The sequence below is a fragment of the Sturnus vulgaris genome, chromosome 8 (genome assembly GCF_052056855.1).
Source record: "Sturnus vulgaris isolate bStuVul1 chromosome 8, bStuVul1.hap1, whole genome shotgun sequence".
NCBI classification, from domain to species: domain Eukaryota; kingdom Metazoa; phylum Chordata; class Aves; order Passeriformes; family Sturnidae; genus Sturnus; species Sturnus vulgaris.
Window position 1 is genome coordinate 32199414 of NC_142250.1, and position 19174 is coordinate 32218587.

General features: G+C 35.4%; 1 protein-coding gene across 1 annotated transcript in view; it reads right to left on the bottom strand.

Moving 5' to 3' along the window:
• Nucleotides 1–895: 895 nt before the first annotated feature.
• Nucleotides 896–19174, bottom strand: part of RAB11FIP2 (RAB11 family interacting protein 2) — a 32169-nt gene continuing 13890 nt past the window's right edge. The window contains exons 4-5 of the mRNA XM_014872558.2: nt 9088–9133; nt 896–5504 (exon numbers count right to left, since the gene is read on the bottom strand). Of these exons, the coding sequence (XP_014728044.1) occupies nt 5277–5504; nt 9088–9133 (274 nt within the window). The 3' untranslated portion in view covers nt 896–5276. The remainder of the gene's footprint in view (nt 5505–9087; nt 9134–19174) is intronic.

A 19174-nucleotide genomic window follows, 5' to 3' on the forward strand; every position in this document is an offset into this window, starting at 1 on the left:
GCAGGCAGTGTGGTGCTTTCTGAAACATGCCTTCCCCTCCTGTCCTCATTCCTCAGCTCACACACCAGGACAGTTGCAAAATCTGTGAGCCATGGGGAGACACAGCTGATGGAATCTGCATAACAACACGTGTGGAAGTCCATGGGCAGCTCACAAATTGGCTGTGATTTCCCATAACCACCACATTTCGTGGACACCTCTAAGAGAAGAACCCTTTCTAGGCTTCCTAAAGGACCTGCTCACAGAGCAAATTAGCTGTGAGGGAAGGAATCACATCCCTGTGGAATTCAAAGCTCCAAGAAACTGAGTGGAAGATTCTTCTCCCATACCTTCTCACCATCCAGAAAACCTGCTGCTGTCAGGGGACAGACTTTGCTGTTTTGCTGCTTCATGGAAGAGGAGAAAAACTTGTGGGAGCATTGAAAAAAATACTTCTGGGTGATGGGGGAGGATGCTCCAGTTTTCTGTCATTCTGGCTGGGATTTTATTCTGTCAAGGACTAAGAGAACTATGTGCCATGTTTTCCATATCAGAATTTGCACAGTGTTTGTTCTCATGCTAAATGCTGTTCTGGCCTGCAGTGCCAAAGATCTCCTGGTAATACTTACACAGCCATGGCATCAGAGGAACAGTGCATTTAAAGGGATTGCAGATACCATACTAAAAAAGACATACAGATAAAGACATTTAAGAATACACAACTTTTTTCACTAATTCTAAGTTTTGCACACTACTGAAGAGATTCCCCTTAATGGCTACCCTGCAAACATCTGGGATATTCATTCAGAGCTGTCCCGAAGGAAATACTCCTCTCTGTGGTCTGAGAGCCTTAGCATCATGGAGTTTAGGAGTCACATGCTTTGCATAACACAGATTCATGTCACAATTCAATAAATACTGCAGTAGTGCATTGTGGTGCTTTATTAGTGTTAGACATGCAATATTTATTTAAAGAACAAAAATTAAAATATTAAGATAACATTTTAATCAAAATTAAAGGACCTGAAGTTGCAATAATGGAACAAAAATAAAGGTTTCTCATGCATTCTAAGTTCATAGTTCTCACAAGTGCATATAGTTAGGACTCTGTACCATTATTAAATGTAGACAAACTACCATTGATTGCACAAGACAAAATAAAACCGTTAAGTTATAAGTAATGTTCCTATCTTTTACAGACTTCCTATATAACCTGGATCTTCAGCTTTTTATAATACACTCTAATACAAGACATCTGGAAGATTCTAAGATGAATAGGAATGGCTTGACCACTTGTAACATACAGTGGCTTCTTCAATGTAGATAAAAATTATAAAAGATAAAGCAAATGCCCACCATGCTTTAGGAGACTGTAACCTTTTCAGCAGAAACAAATCTCAAACCCCTTCATAAACAGATTAAAGTGCTACCTATTGCATATTAAATACTTCCAGTGACTGTATTGAAATTCGTAAGTTATAAATCCCTGAAAATAGGGTTTCATACCAAAAGTGCTGACAGACCCTTAAATCTAGCATCATGAACACAGCAGTGCTATAATCCTTCAGCAAGTACTTCAAAGAAGAGGAAGTTAGTCAACATGCTCTAAAGTCACCGTTGTCAAAGCCCAGCTAATGCCTCCAGCATAGCTACAACAGCAATGGTACAGAAAGAGCAGAAAAGCATGAGCTCACTTTACATACTTGATGTAGGACAATAATCTTTCTTTAAAGCTGGAAGCATAAATAAACCCCCAGTGCAGCAGTAAACACATTAAGACAGCAGTTCTGTTTGTTTCAAGATGCATCTTAGAAAGGGCATCCTGTACAGAAAGAAATGCAGGCTAGTATCTAATGGGCATGATTTTCATCAGCTCTCCAAATCATGAAACCTTTCTAAATACAAGGCAACATTTCCACAGCTGGAAAATTACAAATAGTTCTTGACACAGAGCCAACAGCAATAAATGCAGTTATAATCTAGGGAGAATGCTACATTCATTAGGAGGTGGAAAACCAAGCTAAATGTAAAATACAGCAGCAAGAGGTAACATATATAAATATTAAACATCCTTCTTTAATGGCAGAAAGTTTACATTTCTGAGTCACAACATTAAAGTATGGCCTTCATATTTGTCCTTTTCAAGTAAGCAAAATACATGGCTATGAGCAGGATAATTTCAAAATATAATGCATGCATGGAGAACTCTTATGCTAATCTATGAGAGAAAATATCAAAATAATATGGAGATGTTCAAAGTTTTCATCCCTATATTTCAAAAAGCAAGAAAAACTGACCACAAGTGGCAAGTTTTTATGGGTTTAAAATGATCTGCAAGAAAGTCTACAATTTTATCCTACGGGAAAAACAGAAATTCCTTTGTTTTCAACGTACAGATTACTCTGTATGAAAAGTTTTCATTTAAAGCTGCATGGTTCAAAAAACACATGTGGGGTGAAGATGCTTTTTATGAATAATCTCGGAACACAGGAAAATGCTAAAATTTTCTTTCTAAGCAGAAAATTACATGTATGTAATCTTTCAAGAATTGCTCCAAAAGTAGCCTGTATTTTTACCTATAAACTCTATAAAAATATCTTCATAACCGTTGATGTTCCATTCTGCCTCTCAGTAACTTTACCTTTTCCTATATTGCGTTTGTTGTTCTCCCCTCTTTCTTGACAAATTGTTAGAAACAAAAGGTGCTTTTATTCACTTAGAGATCAGATAAAGACTAGATAGCACATTCAAAGCTTCACTAAATTTGTTCACTAATGCACAAAAATTGATCTTTTCGCTACCTTTAATCTGCTTATCATTCTCGGTATGCAAATATGTCAAATGATCTGCTTTTAGTCAATTATGCAGTTTGATATTCTACATTTACATTCTAAAAGAAGTGATTTCAGAGGTGCTAAATATAGTAGAGTTTCATTTTAATAATTGTAAGTTGGCTTGCATGTGAGAAGTCATTGGAGCACGTTGTCTGCTTAGTGCAGTTGTTAATCCTCACTGGTGGGGATGATTTAAGCACTGTGGATACTAGAGATGCTCTCATACCAGTTAGCTGAAAATGAGTGTGGAATTCTAAACAATTGCACAACATTTCCCCATCAACAACATGAGAAAACCGCTGGCTTCAGCCAAGCATTTCAAAATGTTTAAGAACTTTTATGGAAATACCGAGTAACTGAAATACATCTTGGTGTAATTTGAAAATGAAAATCTAATTGAGTGTAAACCCCAACTTCCAACAGCAAACGTACCATAAACCAGTACATAACCTTTGGCACTTTGAATACATTACAACAAATTTACAGTCATGGAGATCTTAAGTGGGTCAAAAGAACATTCACGTGGTTTCTGAGGTACCAAACTTGATACATCCTTATCCTGACAAACGAGAGACTGCCTGGTGTGGGATGGATTTCTGTTTCTGCACTACAAAATGCAGATGCAGAGCTCTACAGCTGGGCAGGGCTGGGATCTCTCAGGATCCATCCAGGCACAGGGATCCACACTAAGGGATCCCACTGGTGGGCTGGGAACTCTGGCTGCACACATTTTAGGGACAGCACTAAATGGGGTTGGGAGGTAGTTGCTAAATAAAAGAAGAAAAGAAAGGAGAAAAAGGAAAAAAATAAGTAAATTAAATCTGAGAATATTTTTACAAAGAAGATTTTTCATATCTAGAATAATTCTGTGCTGTCCTACAACATTAATGATGTCAAAAGCAGTCAGAACTTTCTCAACCCTTCCACATAGAAATATTCAAGATATTACCAATTTCTGCAGTTTTACAAATGAAAATACATTAAAATCTTTTACAACAACAACAACAAAAACTGGAATTTAATTTCAAGTTTTTTGGTCACCTCAGCAGCAGCCATATCACGGTGTTGTAAAAAAACCCAATAGATCAGGTGCAGAAAGAGAGGAAAAGAAAGTTATCTTAAATCCAAATCTAAAATATTCTCTGTACGTTTTAAATAACATTTTACTGTCTCACAGCAATAGAAAATCCAAGTAAGACTCTTATTAAGGAAATTAAAATTAAAATCTATCCATCTTAACATTTTGAGGGTTCTCCTAGAGTATTATCCCATTATACCTTCATCAACATATTTTTCCAATTCATTGAAGAACAGATACCTTTTTCATACATCATTTTACAAATAATTATTAAATGACCAAGAAGATATTTACTACATTCTTCTTTCATTTGCCTCAAAGAAAACCGACTTTTAGAACTATTTACATGGAATACAGACATTTTTAAGGAAAAGCCTCAATACTCTCTATGTGTTTAAGCAACATGACCTATTTCTAAAGGCATCTACTTTGTTGTCGTAAGATTTAAAAAGTTAAGACACATATATCATGTAAAACTCAACCTTAATTGATTTTTCGTGTCTATTTAAGTCAGCCTCTCCATTTCTGCTACATTTTCATCGTAGTAGACTTTGACTGAACGAAATTATTCATTTCTTTATTCTATACTTGAGTTGTACCTCTGACTCTGTGAACACTGTTCAAAGTACTTTTAACACATAAAAAGGCATGCACTAACTTCATACAAAAAGATCCTCAAAACAACCTTATGCCATGAGCTCGCTACCAAAGTTCACTCATTATACACAAAATTCAGCATTTAAGTGTAAAATAACTGGCTCCAGCATGTGCCATGACAGAAATGGCACGGGGTTCTTTTTACATTGTTATATAAAAAGCACATTGTATAGAATACAGCATTTACTCTGCAAGGATTGTGCATCACCGTTTTCCTCTAATATGTGCAGAACTACATTCCATTGCAACAAACCACACTTAGGTTTAGTAGAGTACTACACTGGATTGAAACAGTGGTCTTGATGGCATGCTGTAAAAAAAGAATCAATATATTTGCCTAATACCAGTATCATTCAAGAAAACATTCATAACAGCACAGGCTTCCCAGCTGAAACTGCCACATGGTGAACACTAAGCTATTATATAAACTGCATGGACATATTTAATACGTATTATTAACTCTATTTTAAGTATTCTGTACCTAAAGGTGTTTTCAAAAAGAAAAAAAAAAAAGTTACCTAGGTAATCTAACAGAAAACAACTTTTGGCAGCCCCTGCTAGTGTTTGGATTAAAAAAAAACATAAAGGAAAACAACCCACGCCATTGTCTCTCCTCTCCATTTTCCTGGAATTTCTTCAGACAAAAGGAATGAAGAGAAGTCAAATATTAAAGTGTGATCTCCTTCCACTAATGCATTCAGCAGAAAGTACCCTCAAGTACCACTATCTCAGCTTTTGGAAAATTTGCCAGCTTTCCGAGAAGGTTCATATGGCACTCTGAGAATGCTGGGGGTTTCCTCCATCACTCGTACCAGCAGATTGTCAATGTAATCCTCGAGCTCACGAATGTGGGTGTCCTTCTTCTTGAGCTGCTCTTTGTGTTTCACCAGCTCCTGCAGAACCTCCTCATAAGTGAGGTTTCGGTACCCTGCAGTGGCATCAAAAGGATTTCCTTCCTGTAGGTAAGAAAATTCCAGATTTTAGAAAACACCAGATTTTATTAAGCAGTTCAATTTTCCCAGAAAATTTATTGTTATCGCTTTTTATGTTTCTCATGTACATCTCTTGACATGAAAAGCAAATTCTTTCAGCAACACCTCTGTTTGCTCAGTGCTTTTCCCTCCAACACCCCCACTGGAGCAGACAACTGGAGACGGGCTGCCCACTTGGATGAACATCTCCCACTCTGTCATCTCAGAAAAAAATCTTCTCAGTGAGGTGGACACACAGTTAGTGTGTCAGAGTTAGTCACCATATGAGCACTGAACAGCTGGCAGGTCCATTTTGGGAAACCTGCCACCTTAATTATATAACAAGAGAAAAGCCCTGAGAATTCAATTCCCACTGTAACTTCTATGAGTCTTTGCCTCTGGAGAGCATCACAGCAAAGCATTTACTCAGCTCTAAATGACATCAGCCCTCATCTGTCTTTCATATTCATATTTTTAGTCACCAGTGGTTCTCCAGGCCTTGGCTTCTGAATCACATCATAAAACTTTCAATTTTAAATCGCAGGTGAAGGTAAAAGGTTGCATCTTACTTGCACCAGAGCACTTAAGGCAGAAATAAATGTGTACTTGTAAAAGACCTTGCCTGCTTTAAAGCAGGAAAGGCCCAGAATTAAGCAGTAAGGAAAACAGAATTGTTTCTGTAATGATTTTTGATGACTCAGTAAGTGCAGGTATTAGTAGAGATGGACAAATTAGTCATCTTAAAAAGGACAACATGTGATCCAAAAGACTGTAAACCTGAATGTTTTCTTTTGTGTTGCTTTATAAAAGTATCAGCACTGTTAGACATGTTAAGCAGTATGGTTCATCTCATTCAGAAATGAAGACATTTAGAAGATATGGAACCTAAAAAATCCTGCACTTCTAACAGGGCACATGAGATAGCTTTTATTTACAGTAGAAGCACGTCATTAAAAATTATAAAGCTTGCACAGCTAAGAAGAACACCACATAATAGTCATACTCATTCCTTTTCCATGCCCCATTCTTTTCTTTCCATACAGATCCATATTTGCACATTGGCACATGTCGACCTATTAAAATATGCAGCTGGCCAAAGTTTTCAAAGGAACCTAATTAAAAGTGATGGTGCCCTGCAAATAGGCTGAAGTGTGACAGATCAGCCTCTCTCCATCAATTATACTCCAACAGTAGCTCTCAAAAATATGTGCTTTTAAGGATTTCTCTCTGCGCTCGAGACATTTAATGTCACATTTATGAGTATATTCAGTATTTTAAACATGCCAAGTTAACGGATTGTAAGTAATCAGCAACTCCCACTTTATTAAAATGGCTAACCTGATGAAATTTATAAATTGGTTAGTAATCGATTTTCAACAAGAATAGAGGAGAAAATCACTTCACTTTGTGGTCATATTTTTAGCACATTTTCTTCTACAAGAAGGAAGTAAAACTTTCTCTTTATTAAATTTTATTCTCTTTACTAAATTTTTGTACACACTGGAGAAAATACCATTAACACTTTTATGGCTGAAATAGAGGGTTTGCCTAATTTTCTGGTTTGTCAAAGGAACAGGAATTAAGGTGCAATTATGACCTTAATTATGCAATCAAGTAAACTGGAAAGTTGTGTGCAATATATATGCTTTAAAGATACTTTATCATACACCTGCTCCATACACATCTTGGGGGAGATAACCTTTCACATTATTTATGCAAGAAAATACTAGCTGAAGTATGCTGGTATTTAGAAATTAATATTGTTAAAAATAAGAAGATTTGATATGTTCAGCTTGAGCCAGTAGGTGATATTTAAATGTATAAGAAACACTTTTCTTGACAAAAAATAGATACCACAGTTTTAATGCATAACAATAATCTCATAATGAATTATTAAGGGAAAAAAATGGATTCTAAACAAACCATGCAAAGAATTATTATCTCAGCTACAAAACCCTGTTGGGGTACACACTACCAGAAGAGGAAACTACATTACATAAAATGAAGGCCTGGCAATCCCTGATCATCTCCTCATTGTTCTAATGAGGAATTCTGCTCTGGGAATATCATCTAAGCTACTTTCACATCTTTTGTCCTACTTACTTCATCTTCCTTTCAGTTCTTAATTAGGCCTTAAAGAGCTCAGGCTGCCCTTTCAACTGGCTACTGCTCCCATTTAAACATTGCTTTCAGAGACAGGTGTTGGCATCAGAGGAGAAGACATACAAACATAATTACTAAATAATATGCACAAGGAAGAAATATAATAACTTGGCGAGGGCTAATATTACAGAATCTAATAATAAATTACTTCAAACACCTTAGAAAGCAATCCTGAATATTTAAAAAGAAATTCAAATGGTTTCATTCAAAACTATGGTTCAGATAGGGTTTCTTCCCCACCTAATTTGTATTTTGCATTAAATGAGCACCACCTCATAATCCTACGACTGACATTTAGGATGGTTGGTATTCCAAAAGAAAAATCATCAAGGATTTCTTTTATCACCTTTAAATCCTTTAAATAAAACAATTCACATCTTGTTTCTTAAAAGAATTAAACCGATGCTTTTACCAGCAATAAATTACATTATTTGCAGTAGTACATTTGCAAGCACATATAAACTGTAATTATGGTTACTTTACAGACAATGGCTGCTAAGTTAAATCAATTTTTTGATGTCTCTTTTTGTCAGAGATTAAGTAACTGCCTGGTAGAATTCAGTTTACTATCTGATCAAAGGCAGCTTTCAAATACTCTGACATCTCCCACCAGCTACTTACATTATAAAAACTTGGGCATTTACAATAACATCAAATGTTATTACAAATCATTTACATAAACCAGCAGAAAACAAACAGTACAAAGTCATATTTGCTTGTGAAACTTGTTTTCTATATATTTTAGAGATTGAAAACAAACCCACTTTTAAAGATGTCATCTATTCACAGAACAAATTCTAGTAAGACCACATTTTCCTTCAAACAAAGACAATCAGATTGCTCAGGCAATCTGTGGATTATTTTTTGTCTTTTCTTAGTACACAATTTATTCTCAGTACTTTTAGAAACAAGAGCATTTTGAATAATACTTCTAGTATGTCTGTTTTTTAGTGTTTTCATCTGTTCATTTATTATGTGTATTATTAATCCTACCGTATATCAGGTCATAATTTCAATTTTGATCTGCTTTCTGAAGATTGTCCTCAAGTCTCTGATTATAGTGATGGTAAATTCCTGTCTGGTCAATTAATGCATCACTGCTTAATGCAGAGTTCCTCACCTGATTTTGGAGGTTTTTTTTACTTTTTGTGCAAAGAACTACGTATTTCCTTCTTCATCATATCACAGCTAAACTCCATATTGAGTGCAAAACTCTTCTTTATTTCCAAATTTACATTAAGCTTGTACTTTTGTATTTAGGTTTTCTGGATATGTCAAAACAAACAAACAAACAAACCCATCATTTCCATATAAGAGGTTTAAAAAGAATAATAGCTTATAAGCTTATACAAGTACCAATTAGTTGTCATCTACTGATGGCTTTCCTTAACATTTCTTAACTCACCGTTCTTTTCCTGAGATCCTCAGTGCCAGAAGGATTCACATTAAAACTGTGGGGGAAAAACATGCCAAACAAATATTAGCAGTGCAAATTTATTTGACCAAAACATCTGCTAGAATACAGTACTGCATTAAACACACAGCTTAGAAGTATTTAATATGGTTTATTTTCTTGATTTGTTAAACTTAGGAAATGAAAATATTAGAAATTAAAAGAAATTTTAATATATTCTTTGTTCACAATTCTTTGTATTTTTCGCATTCTTTTTGTCATGAAATTTGAATAACTTATTAAGAAATGCAAGAAATGCTATTATGGATTTGGCTACCTTATCTCTCCTCTTATCTCCAGACTTAGCTTGAGCTTCTAAGCATGGAGTGCTACTTTAAATGAAATATCCTAGAAACAGGTCCCTGGGATGACAAAAACCAACAACCAAACCCTACAGACTAACACGTATTCCCAGCTTTCATTTCCCAGCTCCTAGAGAACAAAGTTCCTGCAGAAATTCTAGTGAGATCACCAGCTTAGGGCTAAAAAGCCATCTTCTGTCAGCTCCATTTATTTTGTACATAAAATGGAGTAAATAATCTATTATTTTATAAACCTATTGATTATTGTGCATATCCAGAAAGCAAAGCTCTTTCATAATGTTGTTTATACTGATAAAGACAGTCACTCTCTAAATGTCAGGCTTAAGAAACTGTCCACTCAGGCTGGTGTAACTATTAGCAAATATCTTCAAAAATCAGTGATGCTGTGCTCTTAATGGACTTGCTACAGCAAGTTTGGAGTGAAAATATTCTCTGAAAATGTGTTCTGAATCTGGGTATGGCTCACAAATATTATTTATTTGGTAGCACCACAGCAGACACATTCTTTCATATCACAGAATCTGTTTTGTTAGACTGCATATACTGGCTTTGAGGGTGATGTGTGACTGAGAGCTAAAAAATATATATTTTAAATTTTTTTAATTTTAAAGATTTTTTTTTTATTAGGGAACATGTATTTTGTGACTGTTTGCCACTCTGTTGTCTAAATTTATAAGCCACGTATTTGATGGTGTAAAAGCGGAAGTGCCAAATTTATGAACTAAAAATATGTAAAATATAAATGATCTTTTTCTGTAAAGAATTTTTTTATTTTAAAATTTCTCTGTTTTTACTATTTTTTTTTCTTAGTTTGTACATGATTTTTAATTTCCAAAGCAGACAAACTTTTGCTTACACAGAAGCCCTGCAAACCATCTGAGGGCATTTGGATTAGAGGAACAGTCACAACCAGAAACCCAGAGGTGCCTGAGGAACCAAGGCTGGCTAATTCCCATTCCACCTGTTTGTAACAGTGATCCCCAGCAGCCTGCCCCGTTTGCTGGAGACCCCTTTTGAATGAGGGCCCTTTTTCATCGGGTATTGTGTGTCCAGCCAAAGGCAGGGTCCCTCCCTCCCAGCCTCCTTTCAGCCTCGCACGGATGTGTCAAACTCATGATGAACTCGCCCCATTCATGGCTGCCTTCCGTGATCCCAGTACAAAAAAAATGAGTTAACTGAACTGGATCGAATTAGCTTGGTGAAAACCAAGAATGTCTCTATTTAACGAAGTGTGGCGTTAATTTGGGATATCTTTCTTTGGGGACTGTTTCCTCATGTTAGACAAGATATAGAATAATACGGCCTGACTGCTCAACTGGGCGACTTTCTGAAAGGTTAAAAAAGCAGGATCTTTCACTGCCTTGAATGACTTTATAGTTTCTGTGAAATAAATTCTGGGGCTCTTTCTTAAAATGAAAGCAGCAGCTCTGACTATGAGAAGCTGCGTTTCAAAATTAGAAGTATAAATCACTGGCAATATGGACTACTTGTTTGGGTTTTTTTAAGCAGTAAAAACCTGCAATCGTTTCTGTAAAATTGGGGACATCATATCTGCAATTACAAAAGAGAACATCTGCGTATTTTGCAAGAAGAAATTGGAATACACTTGCAAAAATAATTTAAAAAAAGCTATTAAAATATTCCCCAATAAAAATCCAAATGCTATGAAGACTCTTACTCATACTTTAAGGAGGTTTGTAGAAAATACACTGCTTCTCGAGGAAGAAACAGGTGCTGAGATTGCATATAATGACATTTTTCTAAGTCAAAGTGTCTGCTAAGGAAGGTGGGAGCTCGTCAGCCTTGCAGAGCCCTGCAAGGTTTCCTGCCAGTGCTCCCAGCCCGAGGTGAGTGTGAGCAGATGCAGACTCTCACCACTGCACTCCTATTTCACTGTCTGAGGAGCAGGTAACAAAATCCTTTAAAATTATGAATGCAAACAGTTAATGGAGTTGTCTGTTTGGTGTATTGAAATTCACGAGAGCATTTATTCTGAAATTTAAATTTCATCATAATAATGGACCCCCTCACTTGATTACTGGCAATAATTATATAAAACAGGCCTCTAGGACTTCAGCCCACGCTCTACAAGCATCACAAGCTTCCTTTGAGCAGCCATTCTCTTGACTTCCTAAAAGCATTCTGAAATCATTGATCAAAAACAAGAATAAAAATAACATTGTTTTCTCCTGTGCTACAGTCACAGTTCACAGTGATAGTATTAGTTACAATCCAGTCTCTGGAGGTTTTTTCTAGGGTTGGATAAACTGGCAGGGAACTCCTGCTATGAAAGAAGTTCACATGTTCACAGCTTGGGGAAAAAGTATCTTTTTGGATTTTTGTAGGTTTTTTTTTTTTTTTGAGTGAGGCTTACTGTGAACAGTGATTGTGAAAAACTGGCACTGTGGGATTCTATAATTATTGTTTATAAATTATTCCCAAACTAAATTTGCTCAGCTTACAAATAAAAAATGCATTTATTTTCTAACAAATTGACTTTTCATGTGCCTTATGTGCCTCCAGGTGATGTCTCATACTGATTTTTACCAGTTTGTCTCTTATAAGTAATAAACTTTCATTCTCTCAGATCACCTTCCAGACAGGAGCTGCTAAAAGGGAGCTAAATCCTACCAGCACAGATTAAAAATCAGCTGCAGCAGGATCATGGAAGTGACACTGAGCTACCCAACCTGCACATCACCCTTCTCTAGGTAGAACAGACTTCTCCAATCCAGCACAACAATTAATTCCTGTCCCCCATTCCACTCATCTGGGAATTCAATTAGTGTCCTTGACAGTTACTTTATATAACAGACATTTTTACTAGATTAAATCATATCCATTATTTTATTGTGCTATATTATTTTACAGCTTTGGATAGGACTTTCTTTATAGATTTTCCTTGAATAGTAGTTTGTTTGAATTTCTGGGGTTTTATTATCTTAGATTTCAATTTTAGCTCATGTGAGACAAGAACCATTTTTATTGTCCTGCTCCTCAGGGGAGAAAGTGATGAGAAATAAAAATAGTATAAACTAATAATGGAGACAAATATACTGCAGTGCTGGTTCTTTAGAGTGGTTTCGGTTACTATTTTATAACCACAGCAAGTGTATTATTTTGTACTTTCTCTATTTAAAAACATTTCTTTAGAACTCCATGAAACTTTTTTTTTTAATATAACACTTTTTTTTAATGGTAATTAAACACTTCCATTGCATGTTGATAATTTACAGTTTGTATAGGAAGAATACAGTGGAGCTGAGTTCAGGATGTGCCACAAGCTCAAGTTTATGACTGCATCTTATAATTTTGTCTATTGAAATTTAAAGGTAGCTAAAAATTCAAACATCAGGTCTAGTGGCTGCTTAAATATTTCTCTTCCTAATGCCTAGAGATTAAAACAATCTTTATCAAATCTTTCCTAGAACTGATTTAAACATTTTAGTGCCATTTAGTCTGGCAACATAATGAATGGGAATCAGACTCCTAAATTATGCTCCATGGAAGGAATATTTTCTTAAGGAGCAAAAGCTTTTCACTTATCTTTTGCTATTCTTATTAGTTACATGATAGTAGTGTATACTATTAGAAATTAAAATTAGGGTATTTACATTAATCATCACTATTCAAAGTATTAGAATTTATGTTAACATTCTGTAAAATATCCATTTTACCAATGAGCTAAGTGTGAGCTTTCAGTTTCTCTCCTTTAATATGGAATGTCTGCATACAGGTAATTAGCAAAGCTCTGCCATATTCACTTTTCATTAAAGCTGAAATTCCTATTCCTACCCTATTTCTTGGTCTTGGACTGATTCTTACTACAGTGCTTAAGCAATTTTTCTTTGGATTCTCACAAAATATATCAAAATCTTGAAATATTAGGATGCCATTTAGGTTATTACTATTGCACTAGAAAAAAAAAACCAAAAAACAAAAGAAATTAATAAAATCAGATACAGTTAATGAAATTCAGAAACTTAGCCTTCCATAGACTATTGTCAGCCTGCTGTGCCTGGCAATGCAGAGCTCACTTTATATTTTGAGAAGCAATGACTGTCTTGTCTGGCAGCCAAACAAGAACAGAATAAGCACATTACCATTTATTTTGCAATTAGATTCTGGAGAACATCATTTAAGACACTTCACTGTATAAATTGTTCTGCTGTCAAGGCATGCTCTGTGGCCTTTTGGAGCCTGGGTAACCCCAGGGGGACACAAAAAGAGGATCAGGTTTTGTGTCTATCACTGCCTTTTCTTGATTAGTTGGAACTGTAAGTATATAAATACTTCTCCTTTTTCTAGGAGTTGTGCTATAGCAAAAAAGGTTTTTTTTTCCTCAAACGACCACTAAAGAACTGTTAGACTAAAAGTTGTGCCAGCATCTCTACTGGAAGACCCTATTATTAGAGAACTCTAAATCAACAACAAACAAACAAACAAACAAACAAATCAAAGAATCCTAAAAATAAATTTGACACTGAAACTTACAGATCCATTTTATAATTATTGAAAGAGCAGAAGTAATCCTTAGTTCTTATAATGAAACAGGAAATAGAAAGTGCATTGCTTTTACATAGTTTCTGCATTTATTAATAAAGAAACAATAGAAGAAATTACTCTTTTTAAAAATGAAATAGAACAGGCAGTGCATTTTCCCTTGGGAAAGATGATATGCCTCATGCATCCTCTCAAAAAAGATTTCACATGCCCTAATGTGCACCAAGAGACTGAAAGCTTGAAAAAATCTTGTCATGCAGCCAGCAGGATGAACTTTCCTAACAGTATTCCTAAAACAGTCAACTAATTAGGAGTGACTGATTGCTGGTGAGGAGTCTGCAAAAGTCAAGATTAATACCAAGTATTTCTACAATATCCCTCAAAGAATTGCTTGCTCCAGCCCACCTTGTCTCAAATGCTGTGACCATTGCTTTGTAGGAGCTTTCCAAAAGATTTCATTTTTCTCTTATCACATGCACTGATCTTTTAAATCAGATTATAACAGTTCTGGCTGGACAGACTAAGAATCTCTGCATGACTTCTGCTTGTTTTGTAATCTTTCTTTACCTCTCATGTACCAGCAATGTATTTTATCTTGTTGAAATAATGTTCCACTGACAGCTTTACCACCCTGAATTAACAAATATTAACAGTTAAGAGTACAATTAAAGCACTGTCATAGTCCATCAATATTCTACCTAGACTGTACATCACAGTTGACTAAAGTCTAGTCAAATTTCAGTAGAGAACTGAAAAAAAGTTATTAATTTCAAGAAAAGCAATGCAGAAGTACACTGTTCTTAAAATAGGACATGCAAACACTGACAGAGGAAACAAAATGCTGAAAATACCATAGTTCATCTGATGTCATTTTTTTACTAACCGAGAAATAAACGTGCTAAAATGTCTTAACAGACCTTATTGCTTTAGCAAGCACAGCAATATCTAGAGAGTAACATTTCTGCAAAAGGCATGTGAAAAGTAGAAAGAGTGAATTGCATTGTACACTGGATTTCCTATTTGGCAGAGAAACACACAGCCACTACAATCCATTGCTCTCATCAGGCAACTTTTGGGGTTCATTCCAATGGAGCTGTTGCCAGTAACTCTGCAAGACTGAAACCATTTAGCAGTGACTTTGATTATGCTGAAGTTATTGCACTAATAACTCACCCTCAGTGTGGTTTGGGATAACAGGTTTTACTTTAGAACTTCAGCTGACTCCAGACAGGCACCTGCTCTGCTGTCACAGCTCAAGTGACAAGCAGGAACCCAGAGGAACGCTAGGATGTTGCAAAAGCTCCTTTAACCACCTGGCCATCACACATTCAAAATGGTAATGTTTGCTGAAATGTAGCAGACATCAGCTGTTCTTCAGACTCAACAATTTAATGTGATCCAAACACATTGCTGTTATCACAAGCCTCCTGTTTTCATGGCTTCTCACTCATTTTTTAACAAATCTAATAATGACCATATCAAAATGCAGAGACATTGCTTATTTCAAACATTGCCTCCATTGGGAAAAACAAAACTGCAGTCCCTGATTTGTGACATGGAGGAGACAGGCAGCTCTAGCAGCCACATGTGATGAAGGTGGGAGAGAGGCTCAAGAAAATCACGACATTCAGAAATTACAAGCAGAAAGATGCAAAAGAGTGGAAGGATTGGGTTGGTGTTTTTTTGAGTTGCAAATTTGAAAAACTGCTGAAGCAGTAAGAGAATACAGAAAAAAAAAGTAATATTTTCATAATTTATGCTCCAATTCACCAGCGACTAATATTATAAATATGAGCATTATTCATAATTGCTACAGAGAATCCGAGTAAGACACAAGTTTCTTTCTCCTCCACTATTCTGTCTTTCATAGTTGCTTAGAATGTAGCACACTTATTGCCACAACTTGAGATAAAGTGTAATGTGTATGTAGACACAAGCTTTATCTTCTTTTCTCTGAAGTTTAACAATAGTTAGGTCAAGGAAATGCTACTCTAGAAGGGTTTTTTTAATGCCTCTCTCTATTCATGTATACGTATGTGTGTATATATAGACACAGACATTATTTGTGTATGTGTATATATTTTATTTATATAACGTTTAGTAGAAAGCTCCAAACACTTACCAATCCAGTTTCCCAGATCTGGAATTTGATCTGACTAGTAACAACCTGTCAGCTTTAAATATTGGACTATTTGTCTCCCTGTGTCCAGTGCCTAAGATCTTGTTAATTACCTACACTCCCTTTCTGTAGGTCCTGTTAATTACCCGTCTCCTGTCTCAGAGGACCTTGTTAATAACTTGTACAATCTCTCTAAAAAGGTCCTAATAACACATTAAAATTAAAGATGCTTTTCTTTTAGCACTTGTCAAGTGGTGTAAATTGAGAAATTTTCACATCAGTTTATTAGCCTGTAGTGTAGTGTCATGTATTTTCCTAAACAAAAACAATTTCAGAAAAACGATGCACAAGCTTTGGTTATGGCACAAAACAATCTTTGTTTTCCAGGAGCACCCTCAGTTTCTTTAACTGTGCTCAACACAAAAGCCACGTGGCTTCTGACTGCAAATTAAGCTCCTGAGAGCCGTGACAATAGCAGTAATTGTAAGAATGAGTGTAATTTAAGGTAATATTAGGTAAAAGTTTCAAAACAGTGCATTAGGAGGTACAAAACCAAAAGTATTATTGGTAAATGCTGGCTAAGAGCACTACACATGGTTTCCTTAAAAATTCTTCATTAGCTGTATGATGAAAAACCTCTGGAACGAACAGATTTTGTAGTATTTGCAAAACTAGCATCTTTTATTTCACTATGAGACTTCTGCATTTTTAAGTTTTCACATAATCAGCTCATAAATATCTCTACTATGCCTACAACAGACAATGGAAGCCCCAGTCTTAACACTTATGTAACACTGCAATATCATATCTATAAAAACATTTTAAAAATACTCATTTATCCACTCAGCATTTGCAGGAGATAAAGTATCATCCCTATTTTACAGATTTAGCCAAAGCCAGGGAACAAACCTTTGCCAGATCAGAGATTAACAGAAATTAGGGGTGCATATTTTGTGATTTCCTGTCAATAAGTATTATATGCAAAACAAATTGGTTTTGTTTTGCTTTTCCAAAATACTTCTAAAACCTTATTGAAACAACAATAATAAATATTAGCAATAAAAATAAATAATAATTTTCAAATAATCCTGGCATACTTGCTTTTGGAAAAAAAAATCCTACAAGCGTTGCTGAACCACTTCTATAATTTTTGGATCAGCAGCTGTGCAACACGTGGAAGATGCACTTATTTTCATTCAATTAATTAGTAAGTAAGTGTAATTAGTGACAGAGCATGCAGACAGCCAGCTAAGCACTCAAGGATGGGCTATTCAGCACTCACCCAGCTGATGTTATGAGCTGCTGTTCTCCACATTGTTACTGCTCAGTCAACATTACCAACCACAATTAATGAGGATGGACTGAAGCCCGACCCAAAGTTCACCAAAGTCACTGAAAAGCCTCCCACTAAGGTTACAGATGTGGCTTCATCAGCACTGAGAACGTGACACTCACACTACAAACATGAAGGAGCTGGGTTTGGTTGATTTTTTTTGCGGGCTGGGAAAGAGGGTTGCTATGGGTTGGGTTTTTTCCCTTCCACTTTGCTCTGTGTCCAGCCTGGTCCCACAGACTGGATGTTTTATGGCTACAGTGTGCTCCTGGAACACATCCTCCAGTGGGATTTCATCAGACAGGAATCCAGCTCAGGATGTTCCATCACCCAAACCAAGGCTTAGCTAAGTGGGGTTAAGTGGGAGATTCACCTGCAAAGCAAACACCTCTTCCACAACAGAACACTGATTTTGGACACACCTTAATAAAAAATGCACTGCCTGGTCTACTAGCAGAAATGGGATTCATCCAAAAGAGCTAAACAGCATGCTGAATAAATAAGACACAACCCAAAGACTAAATTCCCTGTCCAAGCTCCCTGCATACTAAATTTGCTACCCAGCCTCATTTATTTTGTGCCCACATAGTCACAGAAATTCTTTCTTCAGCATTATTGGTTCAAAAAATTAAAAATAGATTCCATTTGAGAAATCCTCTACAGATAAAAGGTAAACTGTAAACTTATTAAATATGCACATTTTGTATTAGCTTCTACTTCAAAAGAAAATAATTGTATAAGATACATTTGAAAGTAAACTAAATCTAAAAGGTTTGCACATAACATCATAATGGAACATATAAAAATCAAGAGCTTCTAACTTAACTTATTGCATGCTAGCTATTATGCCATAATAGCTGTCTCACAAAAAAGGTCAGAATGTTTATTATTTTTGGCTTTTTGAAAATAAAATAGTATCTATTTGTCTTATCAAAAGTTTATGTTTACATAAAAGTCAAGAACTAGTAAAAGGGACTCTCATACAAAGACAGAAACAAATGACTAGAGTCCTTCTGAATGGGCACTGTGATGAGTTTTTTAATTACAAAACAAAGAAAAAAAGTCCATCATGATTACCATTAAGTTTTATATTTATCAAGATTTGCTGCCTTCAAGAACTTCAAAAGATTTCACTATTTATATCTAGCATCTGCCTGAATACAGTGTTTCATTTAAAAAAATTAAATGCTATGCAATTTTAATTGTTATTTGAATTATTTCTCTTTAAAGCAGCTTATTTAAATGGAAGTTTAACTTCTGACAAACCAAGCTACAACCTAACCTTACACTAATCCAGAGAAATAATTCATTAAATAAAAAATATTCTAAGATTGTCTATAAACATGCTATTTAAGACACTAGGAACTGATTGGACCCATTGAAGGCACTAAAAAGAAAATTTGTTGATGTAGGATGAGCTTCTAGCAACAAATTCCATTTCAGTTCATTTCCCTAATTCACATCCATTATTAGTTTTGTTAAGAAAATGATTCTAAGTTTAAATCAGGAGTCTATGCATTCTAACCCTTGAGAAAAACTGAGCTGGGACACAATAAGATCCCTCTGTTTAAGAGAACAAGATAACAAAAAAGATTTTTTTTTAAAAGAAATGCTTCTTGTGTCATTAATTAAGGAATTATTACACAGCAAAAGGTGAATTTTTAGAACCATGTTTTCAATTTAAAACAGTGATTGATTTTACAGCCTTTAGATTCAAGTTAGAAGCATTTTAATTTCAAATGCATTTTCTACCAAATTGAA